Here is a 27,785-nt window from a genome sequence, read left to right as displayed (position 1 = left end):
AAACGAAAGTGGGAATGTTTTTGCAACCCCAAAACCAAAATCGAATGGATTTAGGAGGGGGCTCAACTTTTGCTGATGCGAATATTGCAAATATGAAATATTTGTCTATAATCTTTAATCTTTAACTTTAAGCTTAGCCTAGAATGATGGGAAGTACAATTAAATAACAAATTCATTAAAATGTGTATGTAATGTGATGTATAACTGCTCTCACAGAACAGCATACGTGTTATTTCGATTCAAATTTTCCTTGTCATTTATGAGGTTTTCTAGTATTAGAAAACGTGGGATCACGGTTCCGGCGACTCTCACGATCTCAGAACTTTTAGAAATAGTTCTAGAAGAACCTGTGCTTCTTCTTCTTCTTTTCTCCCTCCGCTGGCGGCTGGGGTTCCACAGACACCTGACGTTTGGGCATCAGAGGCGGAGGCACATCCGCAGCCTGGCTTCCATTCGAATCCATTGGCGACAGTGGGCGCGGTACCCGCAGGATGGACGTCAGGGGAGGAGGACTGGCCCCAGAGCCATTCAGAGCTGGGTGGGTCAACGACTGCTCTTGGCCATCCTCCTCGATGCGGTCCAGTCGCGAGCCGTGCACCGATGCCAGCTCCGAGGGGGTCTTCAGCTGACTGCCGCCCTCGTCACCGAACTCGCTGGCCATGCCCATGCCGATGGTGGCCCCCACCTTGGCGCTGGCCCGTTTGAAGTGATCGCTGAGCTTGATCTGCACCACGTTGATGAACATGGAGGTGAGGGCCAAGCCGAAGATCAGGTATATCATGCTGACCATCACATAGAAGGGATTGCTGGGCACCAGGTCGCCAAAGCCGATGGTGGACATTGAGATGAAGACGTAGTAGAAAGAGTCCAGCAATTCCCAGTCGGACTCCAGCATCACGTAGCCGGCAGTGCCCAGCAGGATGTAGGAGATGAGCAGCAGGGAGGCCACCGAAACGGGCAGATTGAACTCATCGTCCACTTCATAGGTCTCCGGGTACGGCGATGTGGGTGTCTCCGGGTGCGATGTGCCCAAAGACCTGCCCGCCTCGGCATCCGCCTGTGACTCGGCCTCTTCCTCCGCCGACTTGCCGAAGAACATGCTAGGCCGCCGCATGGCCATGTCGTAGACCGTATTGAAGCCGGTCATCGCGTCACGGATCTGCTGTTGTTTCCGGATGCGGCGGCAGGAGCGAGTGTAGTACACCCGGCGCACATAGGCCCACAGGAACTTGACGCAGCGCGTGAAGAGCTTGCCCAGATCGGCCAACACGATCAGGAACATGGGAATGCCGATGATCGCATAGATGATAGTCAGGGACCGTCCCAGCTTTGTCTTGGGTGTTATGTGGCCGTAACCTGCGGAAGAGCGAAAGAAGAACATTAGTTGTATAATCTCAGATGCATATCTGGGTAGACTACTATATGTAGATACTAGAATTCTCTATGGAGATGTGGTATTAAAGGATTGCAAGGAAGGGATCGCGATATTCCCCCGCATCCGAGGACCCCCGTTACCTATGGTCGTGATTACGGTCCAACAGAAGATAAAGCAATTGACAAAGTTCCAGGACTTCTGGCCCGGATACCGACGCAGTCCCATCTCGGCCAGGGTATTCAGCTCATCCTCGAATTTTCTCAGCTTCTGACGGGCCATAGACTTCCAGTCATCCTCTCTGGCAAAGATAAAGCAAAAGGGTTCACCACTGGACCACTGGAGGAATAGGGTAGGATCCGTGGTTTCAGTACCTCATGTTGTGGCTGACGGTCCACAGGTTGTCGATGAAATCGCGCTTGACCTTGCGCACCTCGCACTTGTAGATGTTCTCGGAGGCCCCCTCCGTGTAGCGGAACATAAGGCCACCGAAGCCCAGCAGGAGGGCCAGGCAAATGCAGTGCGAGATGCAGGTGTTTCGCAGGCATCGCAGCTCCTCCATGCGCCGCGGGTAGTCCATCTTGAGGCATCGCCACTCGTGCCGTGCCTCCAGCCAGAAGTGGGTCACAAATGGACGGGAAATGATATTGTCGGGCAGCGCTTCTGTACCCGAATCTTTCACGATACTGCTTTCCACTTTGTCCACCTTCTGCTTTCGCTTGAACAGATTCCGCAGGCGTTGCAGGAACGTCGCCTTGGGTTCCACTTTCGAAATGGTGTCTTCGGTTGTGGACAATTCTGGTTCAGGTTCTGCTGGGGGCTCATCCGATTTGGTTGGGACATCGATTTGTTCCGCTTCCTTGCCCCTTTCCAGGCTGGCGGATCGCTTGGATCTCAGTGGCCTCTCAAGGCTGGAGCTGCGTTTGCCCTCCACCTTGCGTCCCGGCTCGAGCTCGGCCAGACGCAGGCTGGCACTCCTTCGCACTCCCTCCCCCGCCAGAGTCTGGGCCAAGGCTGCCTCCGCCTTGGCCGCTCTCTCCGCCGCCTCCATGTACTTCTGCATCAGCTCCGACTGTTGTTCCGCCTCCGAGGGTCGCGCCCTGTAGGAGTCTGTCTGGGATTCCCCCACTTCGACATATTCGTGCTTGCGACTGATCTCCGCCCGCTGCTCGGGGGTCTTGGAGCGCCGTTGAGGTCGCACCGGCGACAGGGAGTTGTTTCGACTGACGGTACGACGATCCTCCGGTTTTGGGAGGGCTGACGGTGGCGGAGGTGGAGCTCCTCGAATGGGCGCAGCCACATAGCTCTGTGGCGGCTTTATGGGCCTTCGCGTGGGTATCTCCTCTACCGCGTCCGCTTCGGAAGAGCTGAACTGCGTGGAGGATTCCTCATAGCCGCTGCTACGGTTCCGACTGCGTACCTTTGGCGTCTCGTGCCGCTGCAGGCGCAGACTGTGGATGAGCCGGCGACGCTCTTCCTCGTCCTGTGGCAGCTGGATGCGATCGCTGAGCTTGCGGTAGTTTTGGAGCAGTCTCTTCCGCTCCTCGTTGTCCAGCTGCTGGCGATGGCGCTGCTTGTGCTCTCGCTTCTCTCGCTCGAAGAGCCTTTTCTCGGCCTCGAAGCGCCTGCGCTCGTCCTCGAACCGTTGCAAGTTCTGCTCCAGTCGGCTGAGCGTGTCGTTGTGGCCACCACTGACGGGGCTCGGCTGCGGGATTGCTATGGGGGTGTAGGAGCTGCCCGTGGTCAGCTCGCTCTCGCTGGACTCCTCCTTGTGGCGGGGCGAGGACAGGCTGCGATGCTTGATAAGCTGCACGGCGTCCGGACTGCTCAGCTTTTCTGCCTCGCGGGGCTGCGATTGGCTTCTGCTCGCGGCACTGGCAAATGTCTTGTCCCTCCGACGCAGGATCTTGCTCTCGTGTGCGGACAGAGTGCCCGGCGGACGTATCTGCATGCGCACCATCTGCGGTGAGGGATCAGGATCAGGACCAGGACCATCATCCTCCCGCTCTCCCTCCCCCATCCGCTGGTGCTGTGTAATGGGTGTCTGCTCGCGCTGGCTGCGTCCCAAGCGGCGACGGTGGCGCTGGTGCTGCCTGGCCTCGACAGATGCTGCGGCTGCCTGCGCCGAGTCCATATCCATGTCCAGTGTGCTACTTTCTCGTTCTATCTTTGGGTTAGCTCTGGCTCATGTCGTCTATTTATAACTGGTTCATATTTTCATTTTCCCCATCCAAAGCAAAACGAATTTCTCGATGTAATTATATCACTTTCGGGGTGCAATTTCTTTTTATAGTGCCTCAACGGATCGTTTGTGTACACTTGATCCGCGTAACGGAAATTGCTGCAACTGTAAATTAATTTGGAATTGCTCGATATCTTTTCTAGGTACATATACATATAAGAATGTATCTATACGGATGATAGATGTTCTAGAATCGTCACTTTTCTCGTACACTGGCCGCAGAGACTCGACCACGTCTGGTATCGCACTGCTGAGAGCATGTGGAAGACTCAAAATCTTCAAATTGTTTATATATATTGTCTATATTTTTGGTTGGTTGCCACAACAGCTGTTTGGCTTTATGTGAATTGTGAATATATGAATTCCTGTCTCTCTAAATATTCTCTCTCTGAATATAAAAGTAAAATTTTGTCCTCTTATTCGCTCAGCGTCCGAATTTTGTGGAAATATTTCGTAATAAGGAATACTTTTGAAATTACTCTATATATTCAAATATAACTCCTTTAACAAAAAAAAACAGAACCAAATACCACAATCTCATGATATTAGACTGTCAAAGCAGGCAGCTATAAAACCATTAAAGTTGGTTGCTATGAAACTATTTGGCCTGGCTGTCATGAAAGTAATATACCAGTCTGCTATGGCAACAATAAAGGTGGTTGCCTGCTATACACTCTTCTGGTTGATATAAAACCTGTTGCGCGCACATCAACAATACATTTTCAAGTGGCGCCACTTAAGTTATTTCGTCCCACAGAGAGCGCATGGAAAAAAGTGACGTGCAACGAATTCAAATTAGAGACGTTACCAATAACAATTTAATTTCTTCGTTCATGAACAACTTTTAATACATTCAAGCAGTTTACATAACATATTTCACTAAATCAAAGCAATAAATTTCCTTAATAAAAGAGAATGAAGGGATCCAGTAATGGCGGAAGGCCGTGCCCCACTCTCCGGGTGTACACTCCCCGGGGGGACATAATGTATCCGATTTATCTATGCGTTCAACTCATTCGATTTCTTCTGAATTCTCAGCGATTTGTTTAGAATGCCAAACTTTTGTTTTGCATGGGGGTTTCCTTCCGTTTTTCTTTCGTAAACTATAGTTTGCTGATTTTTCGTGGGGATCAAAACGAAAGTGCTACAAATATTGAGTAATATTTTCCATGAAATGCGAATTCATGTTCGATCAGTACCACTTGTGACGTCACTGTAGCCATATAGTGGCACATTTCGCCACTCGAAGGTATCGAAATAAAATGAATTTTCTGCTGATTCTGATTTTCATCAGATACTTTCCAGAGAACGCCCCTCTCGCAACGCCCAACTGGTTGATGACGGATCGTATTCGCTTTTATGGAATTTCGCTGGGCATCAGTGTTTGTTTATTATTCGCAATTTCATTCAACATTTCTGCCTTCTTCATTTGTTTTCCCAGTTGAGCATGCACCATAATCGAGATTCTGTTTGGCATTTGCCGGGCCCGAGTGGCAAAGTCCCACAAATCGCTATTTTAATCGGAGCAGCAACAGCTTTACGATTCCCAGACATACATATGTATATGTATATATTGATTTTTATTCGAAATTATGAAGTGTGTCTGCCTGCTTATTGATTACTTCAGAGAAGGGGGTGTTTACATCCCCTGAAGATCGATCTGAGTGTAGTTTTCAGACATTTCCCATTCACGAAACATCTTTCAGCATGAGACACATATATTTCATGCTGACTCAGAGGTACCGGGTTGGGTAATACTCCTATGTACCTATGACATTCGTGTGCCTAAAAATACACAAATATTTCGAGCAGCGGTTCTCACGTGTGCCACGGGGCGTATGATAAAAATCTATACGACTTTACGACGATGAAGAGGACTTTCCACAGACAAGATTTGTTTACATTTTGTGCCAATTTTGACAACTTGATTGCACTCGGAACACTCATAATATTCGCAATTTCAGTTCACTCCATCCCCTGTCATCGTTGAGGGGCGAAAATGACTGTGAATTTGTGTTAATTGCTTTTGCGGCAATGTGGGTGGAAAGTGTTTTCCACACTTGCAGATTTATTATTTGTCTCTTCTTTTGTTGGAAACTTGTCAAGAGCGGAACACAAACTGGCAGATTTATTCACCACAAATAAATATTTCGCCGAACGAGAAAGAAACAAGCCGGAAAACAGGAGGACAATAAAGTCGAGCCACGAAGCATGTCGATCGAATAAAAGGTGCCATTAAATCATTAACTAACCGCCACATGAATACATATTAAGCGTAATGCCCCCCGCCCCCCTTGGCGGAATATTTATTCGGAATATCTGCGCGGACAAAATACTTGAATTTTCTCGGTATATTTATGAGTAAAAGTGAAATTAAAATAAAATGTAATTAAGAGTGTGTAAGGAGACGGCGATTCGGGGAAATTCTTGTACAAGGTGCGGGCTATTTATAAGTCCCAATTAAGAACGATGACAATTTTCCAAAGAATTCCGCACCACCGCCGCCACGAGAGCCTCTCTAGAGAGATCTCATAACTGTCTGCGCCAGAAGAGACACAAATTTGTTATCTCACATCGCCAAAAAAAACATTCGAAACTATTTCCATCTTTTGTGTCACAGATTTCGAGCGCTTAATGAAGAGGAATACATATACCCGCACATAAATAAATAGATTCTTTGCGTGGGCGTTTGTGCACCTACAATGCCCTTGTAGCCGCAAGTGCCCCACACCCCCCTACCCCTACCCCTACCACTCACCTATGGTCGTGTAGATGGTGCAGCTGTAGACCATCGCGTTCCAGAAGGACCAGGGATCCGTTTTCTCCGCCATTCCGTTCCGCAGGAGCGACTCGACAACGGACGGATGGTTGTTCATGATGCGCAGCACTTGGCTGTCAAAGTCAGTCTTGGACAGCTGAAAATAGCCAAGTTAACTCTATCTATCTTGTTGAGGGGGATATGAAGCATCTCTTACCGTGCTCAGCTGCGTATTCCTTGTCATGTCACGCATTTCCTCGAAGAACTGCTTCTGCAGTCCCTGCAATTCCAGTTTCTCGAGAGTTCCCTGTCGCACTGCAATAAACAGATTTGACAGAGCTTTAGACACAAGTTTAAGGCGGCCTTGACCCCTGCGGGAAGGCCGAATGAATGAACTTTGCCGTCGCAATCGCTGTGGTCGATTGCAAATTGGCAGCACTGCCAAAACAGCACTTTCAGCAGTAAATCAGAAGGATTTTCCACTCGAGATGGGAGTCCCGCCTGACTGGGAGTCAAAGGCATTCCAGAAAACAGAATGCGGAGCATAGCATGTTCCCCATTCGGTCACTGGTCGAAGGTGGGGGGCTCCTATTTGGGACTTCTCCATCCGCCTGTTAATCATCTTCAATTGGATGTCTGACTTGTTTATACGATACGATACATCTCCCCTCTCTCCTGTGTGATTCACTCGGTTGTATGCAATCTAATTGATTGTTCCCTCACCTGCTTCAACGTCGAGCGCAGGTACAGATACTCGTACAGATACAATTTCGAGGCGTTGAGCAGGCCAATTTGATGGGGGCTTGTTTTATGATTACAGTACAGCGGAATCATTCAACATGTGTGCTGGTCTGGCAACTGTTTGCTGTTCTCCAAACAATTCAATTGCCAAGAGCTTGATAAGCAAACAAAGACGTTTAGTGCACTCTTACTTCCGGACCGGATCGGGATCGCGATCGGATAACTGCAGGGGGATTCCTAATGGGATCAACGCGATGATGATGATGCTGATGATTATGATGATGATTATGATGATGATATTCTCACCTTCGACTGCTTGGAAGATCAGGGCACCGCCCACGCTGTAGAGTGCGAGGACAAATATGAGGAACATGTGGGTGAACCAGCTCCTGGACCACCTGCTGAACTTGTTGTAGAGGCCGTAGGTGAACTTCTCGCCGAAACTCATGCCGGACTTGGTGAGATCGAGAAATCCTTCGTATCCCTTGGTCATGAAGTTGCCGGAGCCAAACGGATTCGCCACTGGCGGCCAGTACGGACCGTTGCCCGTGTAGTTTGACTGCGAGGTGTACGGCGGCTGGGCGGTGGGCGGCATAGATCCCACGGACATGCCCATTGCTGACCCGCTGTTCAGATTGTGGATATTTATCCGCGGTGGTCTGTGAGCCCTTCGCGACGCTGGCGGGGTGCTGGGTGTGGGGCTCTGTGTCTGAGACATTTTCCACAGATGGGTTCAAACTCTTCCTATGGTTATACTATTTATATGATTTATGATTTATGAATCCGTTGGTTTGGGTTTGGTTTTGCACTCTCAAAACATTCGACACTTTCTTCACATCATTTCACAGTTTCGGTCACTCTTGCTGATAGAATTATTCCATCTATATGTATTTATATATTTTGTATTATTTTTAAGATTATAAGTAGAATTGCCGTCGCGATTCTTGGGCGCCGCGCATTTATTTATTCTCTTTTTATTTTGAAGGCGGCTACCGCTTCCGTCCGACTGGTTCTTGAATTCAATGGGGACTGAAGCGAGCATTCGGCCAACATTAGTGTCGTGTTTGGGGCTGGCTACTGCCTGCTGGCTGCTGCCGGCTGCCTGCTGCCTGCTCTGGGGATATGTGTGTCCGACAATGACGACATCGGGCCAGTCGTGAGCTCACTCGGAGAGGAGAGTCTTCTGGCCAGGGAAATCGCCGTCTTAGCTGCTCACTGATCTCCACATGGGGGCTGGGGGCAGCCGATTTTTTGTCCCGCGCTGATTGTATTATAATTGGGGCTGGAGATCCGACTGAGCCGCCATCGGGCTGGAAGCTGCTGCAAGTAAGTAACGTGCTTGCCATTGTTAGATGCGTAGTTCAAGCGCCACTTAGTCGGATACAGACGTACACATGTACCTACATAAGAGTAAAATAAGATCCATATACTAGTGTTATTTATACAAATGTTTTCTCATTCGCATTTGCTTGGCCTGACACTAATGAATTTAACATTTTTCCCCCCATAATTTATCATCTTCGAGACTTTTTCTCGCGCTTTTGGTTTTTTGTTTTGTTTCCCAAAAAATTTGCATAAATTTAAGCCACCAACTGTGTTCCGTAGACGAATGGACCCATGGAAGGGTTACTCACATGTTCGTTTGCGTTTTCGGAGAATTCTTTGTAATACTTAAATTTGGCCGCTGTCATTTGGCCAACAGTTTTCTAAGAAATAGAAACACTCGAGAAGTGGTAAGATTAAAAATTAAAAACTAAGCGAATGAGAAAGTGATCTAATTTGCAGGCCAAGCAAATGTATAAAAAGCCAGTAATTCGGTATTTTTATTGGGATCAATCATCATAGAAAACATTTGAAATGCCAAGACAAATAATATTTTAATTTTTTTCTCTCTTCTGGCAATTTGTTTGCTTTTATTCAGCACATTTCTGTTGTTTCTTTGCAAATGAATAATTGGGCAGTTTATCAAGAGCAGCTGTTCCCTGTGCTTGCGAAATAAGCCTCGTGGTGTTGGATATATCTACATAGGTATCTGGAAACGGTAGTGGTAGTAGTATCGATTGCTCAGTCAATGACCGGGACCAACGTGGAGGCACTCAGCTTTTTCAGTAGTTCATGACAAGTCAGTTGGATGGCATCGATGCAAGACTGTGTCACATTGAAGACCTATTCTCGGTCCTAAGTGAAAGGTAATTCAAGACTATTTCAGCTCTAGGACACAAAGACACTAGCTCATGGACCCCTTGATGGAGGTAATACACTTCATAAGCTGGTGCTGCAACTCCTCCGACCCTATATTGGCATGGATCATTTGTGGGGCATGGTAAAAACCAATGTCACTACTCTCAGCAACGATCAGGAAGGCCGGGAACTCGTCCAGCTCTATCTTACAACATTCTGCGGCAGCCTCACGATTGATCATAGAGGACAAGCGAGCATGCAAATCATCTGCATGGTGCTGCTGTGTTACGTCCCAGCCATAAAGAAGTGCTCATTGAATATCTGCTGGATTTTTTCGTCTTTCATCACTTGGCTGCAAAAAATATTACACATAATACTGTACCCATTGTACATGAATATGGGCGGCACCTTCCTCTGAAAAAGAACCAATAAGATAGATTGCTATAAGATTTCATCCCTAAGAATTTATCATACCATGGATGCACTAATTTCTTACAGAATATTGACCTTCAGAAACTAAGGTATTACACTTTAACAGAACTATGGATACCAGGCAATCAAAACTGTTGATAGGTTGTTTATTCCATTCATTCACTTTCAAACAATTTGCTTTTGGGCGCTCAAGTTTGGTGGGACCTAATCCACAATGTCCTTTTTCAGCTCAACAATGTCCCTACTCCCTTACGTTTCTTAGGAGTACTAAAGTACCCAATCTTGTAGAAACTTTATTCATCAATGGTCAAGAATTATGTGGGCAGAGCTAAAGTTTTAGTTAGTCAGCATTATTCAAGAGAATATCTAAATTGAGCAATTGGAACAATTTTTCTCTTGCGTTTTATTAGGTTTGAAACTTTTGTTTAGACAAGAGGAAATTAAAGAAAGTATTTAAAATTAGCCAATAAAATAGAAAATTGATTCATTCATCGGATAAAATTATGTGGGCAGGGCTGAGGGTAATATTCTAGCTAGTAATCTTCAACGGAAGATCAAAAATAAGGAATATGTATTATAGAACTTTAATTCGTCAGCATATTTACGGTATATTTTGAAAATGAGACGGTATATGTTGGTATAGTTCTGAGGGCCAGACCGTATCTGATTTTCTTACCACCACGTCTAGCTCACACACCTCGCAATTTGTATACTTTTCATAGTATTTTCTAGTATTTTTTAGTATATTTTGACCGACCGCCTGAAATGATAAAATAAACTCAATAAATACAATTTAACTGAACAAAAATGGAGGAAAATGAATCCCCGACAGACTCTAGGGTCTCCACTGTGGCGGCAAATGGTGAGGCAGCCGACAAATTACGGTCGGCCCCGAAATAACCATGATAATCAATGAATCTTGTGTTTCAGCTGACGATGATGACGCCACAAACCAGCATACATCAATTGAACAGACTGAGATCCGTAAGATGCAGAATGAGTTTAATACGCAGCGGGCTAAGATGCGGGAGCTGTACATGCAGAAGGAGGCCGAACATGCCCAGAGCATGGCCGAGCGCAAGAAGCTGCAAGATGAGTTGGACGAGCTCAAGACACACCTGATGGTGGCGGATCTAAAGTCCGAGAACGAGATGCAGCTGAAGGACATCAAGGCTCAGGAGGAGATATCGTCGCTGCAGCAGCTGGTGCAGGACACAATCGAAGAGTCGTCAAACTATAAAAGTGAGCTGGAGCGCATTAAACTGGAGCTTAATAAATACCAACAGCAACAACAGCAGCAGCTCCAGCAGATACAAGTGCAGGTCCAACAGCCCCAGGTTGAGTCATCTGGTGGCTTGGCCCCGCAAATGCTGAATCAGGTTAAGAGGACGCTGGGGTCTGTGAGAAAACTGGGAAGCGATTCGCTAAACAGCAGCTTTCAGCAAGAGGACGACAGTCTTCGAGGGTCGAGCAACAAAGGAAACGGGAAACAATATGTAAGTCCGCCCAAACAGCAGCCAATATCTCTGATCCATGTCTCTTTTGCAGGCATCAGAAGATGCGGAAATGCTGCATTCCATAGTCGAACAGCTGCAGGAGGAGATGAAGGCCTTGAAAGAGAAGTTGCGGGAGCAAGATGGCCAACTGCAGTCCAAGTCAATCGCTAAGCAGGCCGTTGTCACCGATATGTCTGCCATACACAAGTCGACATCCATGGATGTGGCAGAGTCAAGCTGCGAGGCCTGTAGTGTGGCACAGAAGACAGCTGAGGACCTAACTGCAAATATTAAAAAGCAGCAAAAGCAGGTGGATCTGCTACAGAAACAGCTTGTGGAGGCCCGTGAGACGTTGGGTAGAGAAGCAGCGCTTCGCAAAGATCTGGAGGATCAGTGGCAGGAGAAACGCGAGGCACACAAGAGTGAAGTACAAAACCTGCGCGAGAAATCCACGGCCAACGAGCAGCAGCTGCTGGACATGCAACAAAAGTTTCTCGACACCAAGGATGCGGTGATGAGGCAGCTGCAGCGCATCACCGACGATCGGGAGCGTGTCAACAAGCAACTGGAGACCCTGCAGGCCGACAACGACTTTCTATCCGGTCGCTACCTGGCCACTTCCGAAGAGATCGAGAACCAGTACATAAATCTGCCCAACACGGTCGTCGAACTTCAGGAGCTCATGCTGCGCCAGCAGAGCGAGCTGATTCAGGCCCGCGTCAGCAGCGAATATGAGAAGCAGAGATGTGTCAGCACTTTAGACGAGACTCAAATCCTACGCGCCCAGCTGGAGGAGAGCAACAACGAGCGACGGACCTACAAGCGGCAAACGCAATTAGATATCAAGTCCCTGCAGTAAGTTTTTTCGGCACACTCAAGTGCGCTGCAAATGGTTCATACATATACGAAATCACATTCGCAGGGATCGTCTGACAGAACACTTGCTGACGGTGCAATCATACGAGACGACCAAAACACAATTGGAGCGCAAAGAGGCTGAGCTTAACAAGCAATTGTCCGAGAGTCGGGTGGAGATCATTGAGCTGCAGGAAGCCAATGTAAGTAAAGAGCTTTCATATCCACACAAATACCTCAATCCCATTTCTCCTCATCTACAGGAAAAACAAAACAAAACCAATGCGGACTACAAAACAAAGATAAAGACTCTGCAGGAGGAGCTGTCTACCATGGAGACGGTGCAAAAAGATTTTGTGAAATTATCTCAAACCCTTCAAGTGAGTTTCCATATAAAAACATACGTTTATTGACTTAAAAAATATAATTTTCAATAGATATCGTTGGAGGAGCTGCGGCATGCCGATACGGAGGTGCGCTGGCAGGACGACGAAGATGTGAACAACTGCCCCACGTGCCACGCAGGCTTTACGGTGATGGTGCGAAAGATCCACTGCCGGCATTGCGGCCACATATACTGCGATAAATGTCTAACGAAAACGGTGCCATCGGGACCACGCAAACGGGTAGCCCGAGTCTGTGATATCTGTCACACATTGCTCACGCCAAACACCGCTCCCTACTTTAGTCAGGGACAGCCGCCGCAGCAGCATCACAACCAGAATCAGAACCACAGTCAGGGCCAGCAGCAGCAGTCCAACTAGGCGAGCAGGGGAAGGCTGGGTTCAAAGCCTATATTTATTGTGTATTATTTACGATTATGTGTGAACTAATTTAGTTTTTTCGATTACTATTTAGTTGGTATATACTTCTGGACCTTATTGCTCTTTGTTTGTGCTCCGATATTATGTTACCATTACGATTACGATTACGATTCTAGGTGCAACCTTTCCAAGTCATATCCGCTTTCTGTTTGTTCGTCGATGCCAGATAGATGTAATCCTTTGTGCTCCACATTAGCTTTTCATTATTGAATTGAATTTAACTCAAAGCAAATATACAAAATAAAATCAAAATACGTTTGCTCCTCGATTACTTAAACCAACCTTTCCTGCAATAGATTTAGATATAGATTATAGTAAATGCGATTAGAATGGTGCCATGCAACAGATATACGAATAGTTATTTGTGTTGTGTTCTTGTTTATTCAAAGAATCCAAGGAAAAATTGCCAATTTGTTAACATTTTTTGTATTTTGTGTCTTCATTTAGTTTCAAGGAGCTAGGATTGGTTTTGGTTATGAATATTCACTAAATATTTATAATTAATAACAATTTAGGGCATGCCCATATAAATTCCGTATGTACAAACAACTCTCACTTCTACTAACAAATAGTGACAAAATCTAATACTGCAATCTCCGCGCATTCCGACGACGGCACAGACGACAAACCACAATTACGGACACACACACACACAGTACGGGTACGGAGGAATCACATTTTCGTTGGGGAAGCAATTACGAGTTTGTTTTTGGCACATAGTAATATGTCTCTGAAAGTAGAATGGAAATTCGATTGCAATTAGCCTGTCAGTAGATAAAAAGTACGTTCACGTTTCAATACCCACCTCACCATAGAACACGACCTGCTATCACAGCCACTATGGTTACAGCTGCCACGCCCACAACACTGAATAGGCGCGAGGTGGCTAAAGTGAAAGAGGGAAATACAATCCTTCGATTAGTCGTGGTATATATAGCGAGTGTTAGATTTGTAGGCACAGGGGATACTGCTAGAGTCCGAATTTTGTTGTCTTGGTTTTTAGTGAATTTAGATTAGCAGCTACCCTTGAAAGCCATTCATTCGCATGCAGGGATTTGAGTATGGGATTAGATAATACGAGCACTATGCGAGTATGTACAGAAAATTGACAGACAACTGAGAGGAACAGATTTGCAAGACGGTATACAAATATAGAATGTGCGTGGATTCTTCAGTTATAGTATGAGAGATTATCCTGGCAGTGGTGCCTCATCTGGTAGTGGTAGTGGTACTGGGATGCTCTGGGGTTAGACAAACATGCCTCGACATTCACCAAACACACATCAAACAACAATAAAGAGAAATGCAACCCAATTGTGGACACTTACGCTGAAATCTGGAACTTGAGGCGGCTTGGAGGACAATCTATAGTACATTCACTTTGATTTGATTTGAATTTTGACAAAAAACACGAATGCGTAGACGTGGACGTAGATGGCAAGTATATGGTTTAACAGACACTTTTTGGGCGATCGTATTCCTTCTTCCTGCTGTGTTGGTTGGTGCTTTGACTGTGTTTCTGTGTCGTTTGTCGATTACTCTTGTCGTTTGTTCGCGATGTAGTAGGTATAGTTACAGAGATATAGCGAGATAGCGGGATAGATAGGTGTGTAGATAGAGAGTCTTTTCTTAGCCTAGAGATGAGCAACATTTATGGATGGATGCTTATACAAATATATCAATTTGATTTAAGGAGACGATTGGTGATTGATTTGATTTGATTGATGTGTGATGTATAGCATTTTGGGGATCTTCATTCTACTGCGGCTCTTCACCTGCTCCACCGCCGACATAGCCCTCCGAGAGTTCGCGTCCGTGCTTGCTCAACCACTCAATGATCACGCCATTGGACCAGCCGAATCCTGTCTGAACGCCGTATTCACCGCCACCGCCATGGCCGCCAAACTCCTCAGCATTGTACTGCAGAAAACAAGAAGATGCTTAGGATCTCTGGAGTATCACGGATTATGCATGGAAATCACTTACCTTCTCGTACATGTGGAAGCTGTCGGTGTAGGCCTTGAAGTTCGACTTGACCCAGCGAAGGGCCCACTTCTTGGAGAGCTCCTTGGCCGCGGGTGTGTTCAGATTGGCCAGTCCCTCGACCACGATATACTGCATGGGCGCCCACACATTGGGGAAGTCCCACTGCTCGCCGGTGTGGTAGAGCGTGTTGGGCACTCCGCCCGGGAATGTGTCCAGTTTGTTCTTCTCAATATAGCTCAGCACCGCGGCCGAGATCTTCTCCGTATCGGAGATGTTGTACGCCTTCACAAACAGAGGCGCTAGATTGCTGGGCACGAAGTAGTCGCGTGGCTTCTCATTGATCATGTCGTAGTCCAACCAGCAGCCTGCCTCCTCGTTCCACAGAACATCCTGGATGCCCTGCAGGAGTGTCTGGGCCTTCTTCTCGTATTCGGTCATCTTCTCCACGTTGCCGGCCTTTGCGTGGAACTCGGCTATCAGCTTGGCGTTCCAGTATAGGATGGCATTCAGGTCCACGGGTACAATGGAGCGTGTCCGCAGGTGGCTGAGATTACCGACATTGGTGCCATTCTCATTGATGAACCAACGGGAGCTGAAGTCCATGCCAGACTCGGCGGCGGACTTTAGCTCGCTGTAGTGATCCTCCTTGGCCTCGGGCGTGTCGAAGTTCTCTGCGGTCTCCACATCCTCGCGGTAGGACTCGGGCCGCGGACCGGTCGACGAGTCGCGGTAGACGGCCAGATTGTGACCCTTGACCTGGACCGAGTGATTGTTCACAAAGTACTCGAACTCGTGCTCAAGCACCTCCAGGGCGTTGATGGCGAACAGATCGTCCTTGGTGAAGTCCACGTACGACTTGACCATGCCGGTCAGCAGCGGGGGCTGTGAGCGGCCCCAGTAGTAGACTCGTCCGCCATTCGGAATGAAGCCGATCCTCTGCACAATGGACATAAAGTTCTCGATCATGCCACGGGCCGTGTCTTGCATCTCGCTGTGCAGCAGTCCGCGGATGATCCAGTACGAGTCCCAGTAATAGAATTCTATGAAGCGGCCTCCCGGAATGATCACTGGATTCGGCACTGGGATGATCGAGTAGTACTCGGGATTCTTCATCACATCTTCGTTCATCTTGCGTCCCAGATCCTTCCAGATATTGTTCAGCTCCTGGCCCCATTGCTTCAGGTCTGGATCACTGATCAGATCAAGAAAAGCGGGATTCGCCTTCCAGTCTGTCGGTGTCCAAATTTCCAGCTCCGTGCCCTTCGGGCTAAAGTAATCCTGAAAAATATAACACAATCTTCACTGTGCCTGTGCCTGCCATCACTCGAGATTGGAGTGGTATCCGTTCCCAACTTACATCCACAAACTTCTGCAGATCCTCGCGGCTGGGCGTCCGGTTCTTGGCCTCCATCAACAACTCAAAGTCCGCGAGGGTCTTGGCCGGCGTCTGCTTGAGTTTCATGTCCACAAATGTCTTTGAGTCCTCAAACAGCTTGGCCATTTGAATGGTATTCAAAAGGTCGCCATAGCAGTAGATTTCACTAGAAAAAGAGGAATTTATATTGTATGATTTGCGAGCTCTACAAATAAAGAACAGATGTGTTTCTCATCTAGCAAATAATATTATTTGGCCCAGACCTTCGTAACAATAGCATTAGAGGAATTTGGCTTAAGTTCATATTAATTGAATGAACGATATATTTTAAATATAGCCTTCCTTTATTGTGTTGAGTAGCTGTGTAGTAGCGGCAATGGCTACCATTAATTAGTGACGTCATTAATTAGTGCAAATAATTTACAAATTAAACTGCCACAAAAACAACTAGAGTCCATCCAGGTGGCTGTCGTTTTCTGGTTAAGTGAACAGTGAACAGTGGAACACCTGTCTAAAATATCATTGTCGAGATCGTATCGTGTAGTATATCTCTCCAGATCTGTTAAAGTTAATGCCCGAGCACGAGTCTGTGGCTAACACGACGTCACGTTTAATGTCTGTCTGTCCGTCTGGCTGTCTCAAGGGAAAGGAAACCACTCAAGCAATGGGAAAGATCATGTAATGTAATGTATTGTAATGCTTTGCATACGTTACTCGTAAGCAAAGATTAAAGATCACAGAGAGAGAGTCCGGAAACTTACCAACTTTCAAAATTATACGATTCCACATCCTTGGGAATGGCATTGGCATTGTCAATGCGATAGTCGATGAAGGATTTCGCCTGGGACAGAGCCCCAAGGCAACTGCATATCAGCAGGAGCAGCTGGATGCCCACTAACCTGGTCATATCGACACTACTCTTTTCAACTCTTTTCACTTGGGTTCTCTAATTATAGGATATTGTAGTAGGATCTAAGTGGTGTTGTATAAGTACAGAGTGCTGCAGTTCGCTGGCTGATATATTCAAGAGAACTTCACTTCAGGGAATATAATATATGGTATATATGTATATACATATATTGTATCCCTAAATTCGACCTGCCACACGCGAAGCACGAGCACAACCAGCGCCAGTCAGCGCAAGAATACTTCTAACTGTTTCCCCCGTTTCCAATTTTATAAAAAAAACGACGACCTACAACGATCTACGACGACGACGGGCGATCGATCCACGAACGACTCACGAACGATCGTTGGAGCAAGGTGGGAAACTGGAGGAACGGAACCACCGCTCGTGCCGCTTTGGGGGCGCGTTCAATCTATTTATAAAATCGTTAAAGTGGCCCCAAGCCGAAGCCGAAGCAGAAGTAGAAGTAGAAACCGAAAGCTAGTACCGTATTCAAATCGAGTGTATCATGTAATGCAGACCTAACCTATCTGTGTATCTGTCAGATTCATTTGCTGTCGCCCGTTTGCTGCACCGATATTGTTTAATCTTTAGCTTTTCCTTCAATTAAAAGGGTTTTTGGCACACTCAAATATTTTGCATACGACAGATATCTGACGAATGAATGATTGAATGAATATTCATGAGAGTAACGGCAGAGCCTTGAAATACATATCCATATCCATAAATACAATTCCTACAAAGTGGTGCCCTGCCCGCATCAATTGATGAATTATGGAGCATAGAATAGAATATAATGGAATATATATTTTGTGTGGTTTAGTTTTAGGACGTTCCACTGTAGTGTAGAGGCTTTACAGATAAGGGACGTCTTTCTTTTCTTTGTTTTTTTTGGCACTTTTAGGCCTAGTTAAAATGCTAATTAAAACCCATTAAAGTCACTTCAATTGTTCCACTTTTAAAGATAAAGCTGCAACGTTCTCAGCAGCGTTTATCAGGAATCCAGAACGAGCTATAAAAATGGAAATTTCTTGACAGATTTTCCATATACATAATTCAGAGCTACCTTGCCCCCGATATGAAGATACAATTAAGGGAATAACCCGCCGATTGTACTCCACTTTTGCTCCAGTATTTACTAATTCACTAATAATATCTTAGTATGCACATATGTATGTATGTTCAGCTCTATAAATAGTATGGGATCGGGCGATCGGGCAGCCGACACGACACGTGTCTGGCCACACAAATATAGCAATGAAACGGAATTGCGACGTTTCGCTGGAACCTGATGACGTCTCTCTTTCTTTGTGGGTGGTTTGTGGTGGTGGCTGTACCACTAACAAGTCTTAATTGAACTGATTTGCTGAATAAGGATTGCATTTGTGACATATGTATAGCATATGGATTTATGTGTACTCTCGTTAACGAAAATCAAGATCAAAATCTCTAAACTGCGTTGCAAACGTTGCAAATCTAAAGATTCATATAACAAAGAGAAAGGCTATACTCGGCAGCAGATTGGGATCTGGGTTTGAAGATTCACCCAAACTACAGCTATTCTGAACGAAAACGTTCTTCTACGATATTTTCCTGATCAATAACCGGAAAATTGAACAACATTTTAAAGTGATTTATTGCATATTCGGAGACTGAACTCAACACCAACAAAATCACATCTCGTTGGGTTAGGCAGCATTAAGATTATGATGGATCGCATTACGATGATATAAGAGGCCCCCGGCCCCCCCCCCTGCGGAGTCTATGGGCATCTCTGGGGGCTGCGGAGAACAGAAAACAAAAGGCAGGCAAATGGAAAACTAAAAATGCCAGCAAACGGCACAATTGTGCTTTATGGGAGAGAGAAACAGATCCCCGAACAGAAACCATTGTTTCGCTACGTTTCTGTGACGACAGCGCACCAGCGGACCGGCGGACCGGCGGACCAGCGGGAACAGCAAACAATTGCATCTGAATCAATGATGTTGCACGTCACACGGGCACAGGTGGCACTGACCATTAGCAGTGAAACCCATTCGAATCGCAGTTAGTTTGAGTGCAGATTGTAGTCACAGTAGCGTTACAGCCAATGAATCACAAGCAAAACGGAAGCAGATATGGGGCTACCAAACGTTGAAGAACAAACTAGTATTAGTTCTCAGTTCCGAACAGACTTGATCAATATTTGAACGGGTGTAATGGCCTTTTTTCAATCGATAACTAAGGCTCCGAACCGCACCTGCTGGATGACAAATGGAAACAAACCCCCAACTCTTCTACATACATACATATGTATTTATGTACGTGATAGGCGTTTACAAATATTGTTAAATTCCATTTTTTGAAAAGGGAGCTTCCGATTCCGCATAGCACAAAAAAGAATTTTGTTTAACGATTCCGGATTGGCATTCTATATAAATCATACGAAATGCAACAAGAGACTCGACTCCCACAGATAATTATCGTAAAACTATTATTTTTGAGGGGTTTCTCAAGTGCGTGCATAAAATAATGAGATATTTCTTGAATGGAATCGGGTTCGGATTCGTATTCAGATTCGGATTCCCTCACTCCCACCATTCATCTGGTTTTTTATTATGTTTACTATTGTCATTATACATCTTTTACGATTGTCGTCATCGGGCTAGCAAGTGCTAAATGAAAATGACGTCCCGTTCCCAAAAAGCGACCTGTTCCGATTGAGAAACGAGCTGCCAATTCTCGTTCAAGGACAATCATTAATCATTATGTGGGCCATGCCATTCACAATTGTATGTTTTATTTGACTAATCATTATAATAACTACAATATACCTCAGTTCAGTTCAGTCTCGTTCATTCAATATGATTTGTTTAGGCGCACAAAAGACACGAAAACTGGAAAAGTAATTAAGAAGCCCCCGTGCATCAGGTGGAATTAACTTGTTTTTGCCAGTATTTTTTGGTGCTCCCGAAACCTTCGAGAGGTCATTGATGTGCCGCCAAATCGCCAAAAAGTTTGCCAAGAATTTTACACAAGAAACGCCTTGAAAGAGTGTTTTGCAGAGAGTTGATTCTGTTGGGAACTCACAGGCCCAACAACTAATTGTAGTGGCCTGGCCACTCAACTCGAGTGTCCCGAGTGGATGATAAGCCGATAGGCCTTTATCGTCTTAATCTCCGATTTGCGATTGTCCGGACGTCATTGACGAAAGTTTGTCAAGGTAACTTTTAGATCTTGAATTCAATAATTTGCCAAAGGTGAAGTGGTGGAATTATTGGAATTTCCAAGGCAAGACCCTCACGCTCTTCAGGTTGATAGGAATTCCATTTCCACAATTGCCAATTAAAATTACTAACTCAAGTTCGGGGGCAACTGATAAACGATTAAGAAAAACTGCCTATCGATGGAGGAGTTGGGGAGGGGAATAAACGTGTTTCGGCAATCAGGAGGAGAGGCAGCAGCAGCAAGTACTCCGTACTCTTTCCAGTCTGTCTGGATTTGCGCGACACTTTTCGGTTCATAATGAGTCTACAAAGACTCTTCATTAACATACACTCGGATCGTTTAAGTCTCCGAAAAGGTGGGGATCATTGGATCATTGACATTTAGTACTAAACAAAATACAACACGAGTAGCCGTTTGGAAACGAGATCTAAGCAGAGTGTTGGGGGAAAACAGTCGTAATATCAGCGAGGCGAATAGGTGGAAAAACTGTCAGCGAACTGTTGCAGGGGGAAGAACAGAGGAGCAGCAACCACAACACAACAAATTGTATGGAAAATTATACGATAATTGCTGCCACTGCTCCGCCTGAGAGTTTAACTCAATTACGAAATTAAGTTTCAATTCAAAAAAAAGTAACAATTATTTATATTATTCTTTGGTTTGAAATGAGTTTTCACTTTGTTCGCGCATATCACACACTTTTGTTATTGGCAGTCCGCGCCGATGTGTGCGAGTTTTTATAACTCTCACATTATCTCGGTTTTGCGGCACTTGATTATTATTATACTACATGTATTATATACTATATGTGTATGCAGGCAGGGACTATATATGTACTGCTCGTACGAGTAGTAGTATTTCTTTCTAATCAAAATTCACTGCTCGACGGATAGACAGCTCTCCAGCTCCTCCGGGAACAGATGTTGAGCGTTTGAGGGCAGCTGTCAGACTGCCTTTAAATGAGATTTACATACATTTTTCCCCAGAATCCCCCGGACCAGATCAGACCAGAACAGATCGGAACAGAGTCGTCGAAATCTTTAACTGTACCCACTGGTTAAATAATCTTCTCAAACTTTCAGCCGTTACTCCGAATTGAAATGTGGTTCGTTCCTGGCGAAAAGTTATTGTTAAATAATTTCAAGTGAAGCGTAAATTTGCTTGTTTGCTGAATGAGTGATTGGTGGATTATGAAAGTGTTTTGCCATTTCCTCCACACTCGGTACACGTCGTAGTACTGTTCTGAACCGAATTGCTTTCAGTACTTGACACAGCTTTAAGATCGTAAATACTTCAGTTAAATTTCCTATAGCTCTCCTCTGGTAATAAATAAGCTACAACGATAAGGTTCAATTGTACACATGAGAAGAGTCAACGTGGTAATTAAGAGCCAGTACTAGAACACGTACTATTGTTGGTAATAAATTTCTGATAATAAATACGAGTATTTTTGATTTAGTAAATAAGATTAATTAGTTCGAAGGTAGGGCAAAGAATGCTCATTAGGAATACTCTATCGGGAGAAGTGAAAACTTACTATAGCCCCAGTGAAGTGCCATTCTTTCAGTATAGAGTATACAATGTTCGATCGACACAGCAGCAGTGCCATAAACCAATACTTTTACTAAGGTTAGCCAAGGTCAGCCGTCTCTTTAGTGGCAACCGCAGAGCAGAGTACAATGAACGCATTCGATCTGCCTTGACACTCACCTGGCTCTATGCCGAATACTCCAACTTCTAATCGCAATCAGATTAGATTTAATCAACGCCCCAGAGAACAGCTTAAGACAGCCGCGCCCTTTGGAGCGCAATATAGTGATGAGGTGATGCATACGAGCTCTGAGTATTATCACTTTTCAACTGAGACTGGGAATGGAGGGGGATCTGTCTGAAAAAGATGCCCTGGTGTCTGTCTGTCTGTCTGTCAGAGTCAGAGATGATAACAAGAGAGCGCTGATAATAAGCGTTTTGTTGCAGTAGCTGGACCAACAAAGTATGATCCTCCAGTGCGGTGCGCTATGGCAATCGATGTGCCAGGGGAATTGAGGAGGCATGGCATAACCTGTTCCCCCATTACATATGAACTGGACACACCGCCTGGAAAGAGCCAATCACCGATCAGCTGCGACGACCACACGGAAAATCCGTCAGATCCAATGCGAAACGTGACTAGAGGCAGCTGCTTTTACAGTTTAAACAATTCCCTGTAATGAGTATATATTCTGCATGCATTTATGAGCAAGTAATTGAGAGAAATCTAGGAATAATGGTAGCTATCAACGAATATAGAGACAGTTTTCTGTTAAACAGGGTTTGATGTGACTAACAAACACTTTATTAAAACTATTCATCACTTGAATACTATAGATAGCAGTACTTTAGATGCAATACATCCAGCAGCAGAAGCAACATACATAAGTGCCAGGACCATTCCTTATTGGATCACCAAATATTGGTCTTAACGAGCTGAGCTCGTTATGTCTCACTAGCACTGATCTGTTTCACAGAATTACGTCTACATTAAGTATACGTTGATTACTGGAAATTAGAACTGAAGCCGTTAAATCTGTTGCATACTGTTGGGCGGGTAGCAATGTAGAAGATGCATGTAAAAACCATGTAAGTGTCAAGTGTCAATTCGTGGCGTGTAATGAAATAAATACATACAATATGTACATATTTGTGATCTATGATTTGCTGCGCTGAAGCATTAGTTTTTAATAATTAATTCTTTACCAGAAAGAATAAAAACAAATCTACTGTAAAATTGACTGGAACCGGAATTTTAAGCGTCGCTGCCAACTTGAAAATGCAAACGGATGGAATTCGTCAAGCGTCGGAACTGGAAAACTGCAAAGTACGAATGTCGATAGTCATGCAATCAGCTACCTGTATTACCGGATTCTCCAGGGCAATTTAGATTCGTAGAAATCGATGAAGGGGCTCGCCTATCAGAAGATGGGGGCGCGTTGTGCTGATAGCACTGATAGCACCAGTCCTTAAGTTCAGTTCTTACAACTCAAAGTGCACATGCATTTCTTCCAGTGATTCATATTTCCCACACCTGTTGTACGTCGGGTACTTTTTGCCTCTTGCCAACTAAAATTCCAAAGGTGGCACCAACACAAGGTCGTATGTGACATCGGGTCCGACACGTGCTTAACAACTCTGCTGGCTAAATATTGATATATTTTTGTACTGCTTTTAAATGCATTGCAGTGCACATTTGTCACGAAAGTGCATGGAAATTGTCGAAAGTATTACACTGTTTACACGTCCACTTAACGCTAATACCCGCTCGAGAACCGCTGCTACCAGAAACGAAACCCTTTAAACTTCAGCTATAAATGAAATAGTACGAGAGTTACTCTCTTCTTCTTGGTGTACGAGTATTATACCATTTACTCTCGTTTCCATTTGGAGACCACTTGAGAACACAAATATCGAAAAGCAAAACAAAATGAAAACAGTTGTCAGCTAATCGAAAGCGAAGTTTAAATACTCTCCAATAGCTGCATCGAAGGGAAGTACTCAGTTTTAGTACATCCTTACATCAGAAGGAAATGCCTTCTTTGGAGATCGAAGATCTTTTGGCAGCTACAGTACTTTTGGATATTGATCGACAAAACTTCTGATGATGACATGACAACAAATAGCCTTTCATAGGGTATACAAACAACGCATAGGACAGAGGAAATTTTGGCCGGCTGGCACCACCAGTGTGCGTAAGTAAGCGATAAAACAAAAACAAAAGCGAAAAACAGAATCGAGAAAAACAAAAACTATGGCATTGGCACCGAATCACAGAATAGCAAAATAGCAGCAGCAGCGATTTAAAATAAAACTATAAACTATATGTATCCCTATGGGATACGATACCGATTGGCGAGACATTTTGGCCAACTCCCCCGCTGGCCCGGGGGCAGGACAGGGGAGGAAAGTGAAAGCACTCTTCTAGACAGCAGAGCAGATGGCTTTCCTTGGCAATCGAATGCACATTTCTGCAGTTCTGCCAGCTTATGCAACCGCAGAACCGTATCGAAAAAAAACATAATCACACCAAAGAAATCTACTCACCCGTTTCCGTTTATTTTGTGATTGGTGGTAGGACCCGTTTGAGCAGCCATGGTGCGGATAAGGATGGTTTCTGGAGTTGCGGCGAGCACTTTGCAAATAGCCGCAGCGCAGCGAGTGGCACACACAGATTTTAATTTGGCTAAAATTTTCTTGCGTTTTGTTTTTGTCTTGTTTTTCCTTTGCCACTGAACTTCGATCACTTTATTGCTCCGTTTTGCCGCTTTAGCTTCTCTTCAGCGTTAGCGTTTTTGGCCCACTTGTTGTTTGTCCGAGCTTTTTTCGCCACCGAATGACGATCGCGCTAACTTACGGTTTATTAAATAGTTTCGCTTCTAAATACAACCTCTCGCGTGCTCTCCACACCACACCACATTAGCATTACATATCCAAAAGTGGCCCCACAGGCAGAGAGAAGAAGAGAGAGCAGAGCACATTGGTTGGTTGTGTGGTTTTACACTGTTCAACAAACTCTTGAGCGTCGTGGCTTGGCTTCAGTTATCACTCTCGAAAAGGGAAGAAACGAAAGCCAGCCCATGTCGGATAGTATAAATATACCAGCTGTTGTCGAGTGGGAGAGAAAAAGAGAAAAGAGAGGGGTCCGGTTCGTTCTCATCGTGTGTGACGAGCGTCACGAGTGTATATTCCGCCCGCCGGTTCTTTTCCTACACTGTACCCTTTTCCTCTCCCGATATATGAATACTCTTCGTTCTTGCATAAAATTTCGTTGTTTGTACTTCTCGCACTCTGACGGCCTTCGTGTTTTATGCAATTATCAAGAGAATCTGAAATCTGACGTGTTGACAGTAAAACAGCAAGAAAGACCGACCCCCTAAATAAAATGTTTAGGAACATTTCACAAACATACTATATATTTATGTCACTTTCAAGGTGCCCTTGCCAATTGCTGAGTACCATAAGTAGGTACCTTTGCCAGACAAACCGGTTCCGTTCCAAAAATGATGTGATGTGAGTGTAGAAATGTTGTCAAAACAAGACATTTTTCTCTCAAGATATCAATGTACAATGTACATGGTTCAAGCAGCCGCAGCGCAAAAGAGAGACACAAAAGATAAGCAAAAAGTTATCGGAACAACTCCATTACCAAGTGCGAATCACATTATTCAGAAGTTAAATATAACATATCAAAGGGTTCCGAATTCACAGTAAATCAGTTATCAAATCAACTCGAAATAAAAGGTAAATCTCGGTAAGTCTCAGAGAGTGAGAGCAAGGGAAACCAGTTTTTCAACCTTTCAGATATTCACCACAAAAGCATATACACTTAGTATAGTCGAATGTCCAGACACCGCTTTATATATAGGACATACATACATCCATATGTACATAGTTTTTTAAAAGTGTTCAAGTGTTAAGGGGCTCGTCAAGAGCAGAGCATACACACAAATCTTTGCTTAAGTTTTGAGATAAATATTTCATAAGAATTATTTATATTTCACGTGAGCAGATATACATTTGAAAACAATGTGGCCAGGTTTTCAGTGCATTAAACTTTTCCTTTCGCTATTTATTCCATTCCTGTACATCCATTTATCTATAGTCCATATAGAAGTGTTGAGTTGATTGCCCTAGAGCACTTTAGTCTCAATTGTCTGCTCCTGCTCCCTCGACACTTGAAAGAGGAGGCCTGTCTTTTGAGAAAATCTAGTGGCCGGATTGAAACTGAGGGTAAATTGAATCCAATTGAATCAGCCCATACCCATCCCATCCCATCCCATCCAGCCTGCGAGCAGATTTGCAATTGTTTTTGAGAGTGGTGCAAAGCACAGGAACGGAAACCCTAATTTAATCGTGTTAATTTATTCCAATTTAAAGAAACAGAGAAAACGAAAATATTCCCTAATAGAATTGCATTTGAATGCTGTTCTGTGCGGGTCTGGTGTTACATTCCAGAGGTCAAGCTGTTATGCAAATGGAACAATATAGCTAAATGGGAAAGTGTAAACAAAGTTAACTTGTTTTTTTCCCGCTTATCTGCGTAGTTGGTCTTTTGGGGGCTCGTCAGTCTATAAAGTGCAAATCTGAACGATATTCACATATAAGATAAGGCTCCGATGATTACTCATCCCTAAGCTACGAGTAATGTAATCCGAATCCCATCCAGTAACATGATCGGCCTACGTTACCACCAATCCTAAACGGTATACTGTAAAAGCTTTATCGAGCCAAGCACCATTTATTGTTTGTTTATTCGTCTGCCAGCCATATGGTTTGCCATGCGATTACATGGGCGAGTATGTAAGTCTGTTCAGGTGTCTGGTCTGCGATATAAATACACCAATAGTACGAGTCTGTGGCGGAATGAGCAATTAATCGACTCTTATCACAAGAATTGGCACTGCCTGGCACTTTTTTGCTGTTACTAATAGCACAATTTGTTTATCGCATATTATTTTCGTTCCGATGAAAAGCTCTGCTCTGTCTGCACGTGTCTTTAAAAACGGAGACGCAGGAGCGCGGCCAACCGGCGAAACGGGACGGCATCGACTAACATTTGAAAACTCCAAGCGATAAAAGGGGATACCGAAAATAAATGACGCAAAAGAAAGATAAGTCGCGCAACCGGCGCACCCTGCTAGGAGGGGGTGTCCAGGCGGACGGCCCCAGGATGGAGCCAGCAAAAACGAACTAAGAAAAAAGGTGGTCATATAACCATTTATCCTAAAAGTATGCTTCATAATTTATCCCAGATTTCAAATGGAAATAGTTAATAATTTTCACATGTTGTTCATATATTTTAGTGCCTCGTCTTGTGCCTCTGCGGTGAAGTCATTGCTCTAGAACTTTTGGTGCTCCGGTTTGGTAGGTTTGGTTTCCCGCATGTGACAAATTCAAATAAATCCGACACATGACGCCATAAATGACGAAAGCACAACCAAAATGACTGAGAAGGGAACGTCTAAAACGTTCGTTGAGCGTCCAAAGTACCCTAGGAAATAAAACAGACTTTAGCAATATTCGATAAATCATCGATGCTTATCTACTCTACGTATTTACTTAATCTCCTCAAACTGACTAGAGCGATATTAAGTGCTGTGTCCGAAACTAATATACCCTCTTTCGCTCCCTCTTAAGCTTTCGCTGTGCTTGATGACATCAGCAGCAGCTTTTGCTAAACTCTGACTCATAGAAGTGCCGAGAGAAACTAGTTACGAAAACTACCCTTGAAACACCGAAGTCGTCATACACTCTTTCAAGTCTAAAATGACTTATATATTTTGTAGGTGTACCATATATATATGTACTTATGCTACACATAATCATGGAGGAAATGATTAATAAAATCAACATACTGCACCAAAAGGCATGCATAT

The 27,785-nt window shown here is 44.7% G+C and overlaps 3 protein-coding genes across 7 annotated transcripts; 1 reads left to right on the top strand and 2 right to left on the bottom strand.

Annotated features, from left to right (window-relative positions):
- Positions 1-98: 98 nt before the first annotated feature.
- LOC6898994 (potassium channel subfamily K member 18) lies at positions 99-8,203 on the bottom strand. 2 transcript variants are annotated; one of them, XM_002138918.3, is made up of 4 exons: positions 7,420-8,203; positions 6,590-6,687; positions 6,373-6,529; positions 99-1,356 (listed from the first exon to the last, which is right to left on the bottom strand). In XM_002138918.3, the coding sequence occupies exons 1-4, from the start codon at positions 7,829-7,831 to the stop codon at positions 338-340; spliced, it is 1,686 nt and encodes a 561-aa protein (XP_002138954.2). In that variant the 5' UTR covers positions 7,832-8,203; the 3' UTR covers positions 99-337. The 2 variants fall into 2 exon arrangements, with proteins under 2 accessions (XP_002138954.2, XP_004444535.2); XM_004444478.3 differs by lacking the exons at positions 6,373-6,529; positions 6,590-6,687; positions 7,420-8,203 and adding exons at positions 1,516-1,673; positions 1,747-3,894.
- Positions 8,204-10,443: 2,240 nt separating this feature from the next.
- On the top strand, positions 10,444-13,178 carry Rbpn-5 (Rab GTPase-binding effector protein rabaptin-5). The gene is made up of 6 exons (XM_001361878.5): positions 10,444-10,588; positions 10,657-11,222; positions 11,275-12,077; positions 12,145-12,280; positions 12,341-12,457; positions 12,515-13,178. Exons 1-6 carry the CDS (start codon positions 10,534-10,536, stop codon positions 12,839-12,841), a joined length of 2,004 nt encoding a protein of 667 aa, XP_001361915.2. The 5' UTR covers positions 10,444-10,533; the 3' UTR covers positions 12,842-13,178.
- An 84-nt stretch (positions 13,179-13,262) lies between these two features.
- On the bottom strand, positions 13,263-24,761 carry Treh (Trehalase). Of its 4 annotated transcripts, XM_033378060.1 has the most exons (7): positions 21,180-21,302; positions 17,024-17,234; positions 16,245-16,428; positions 14,888-16,165; positions 14,677-14,821; positions 13,707-13,787; positions 13,263-13,631 (listed from the first exon to the last, which is right to left on the bottom strand). In XM_033378060.1, exons 2-6 carry the CDS (start codon positions 17,167-17,169, stop codon positions 13,708-13,710), a joined length of 1,833 nt encoding a protein of 610 aa, XP_033233951.1. In that variant the 5' UTR covers positions 17,170-17,234; positions 21,180-21,302; the 3' UTR covers positions 13,263-13,631; position 13,707. The 4 variants fall into 4 exon arrangements, 3 of the variants coding, with proteins under 3 accessions (XP_033233951.1, XP_033233952.1, XP_004444534.3); XR_001452399.2 differs by lacking the exon at positions 21,180-21,302 and having other exon boundaries at positions 14,230-14,821; positions 17,024-17,406; XM_033378061.1 differs by lacking the exons at positions 17,024-17,234; positions 21,180-21,302 and adding an exon at positions 24,454-24,761.
- Positions 24,762-27,785: the final 3,024 nt, after the last annotated feature.

The sequence above is a fragment of the Drosophila pseudoobscura genome, chromosome 3 (assembly GCF_009870125.1).
Source record: "Drosophila pseudoobscura strain MV-25-SWS-2005 chromosome 3, UCI_Dpse_MV25, whole genome shotgun sequence".
In the NCBI taxonomy this organism is placed as follows: Eukaryota; Metazoa; Arthropoda; class Insecta; order Diptera; family Drosophilidae; genus Drosophila; species Drosophila pseudoobscura.
This window is presented reverse-complemented; position numbering and strand designations above follow the sequence as displayed.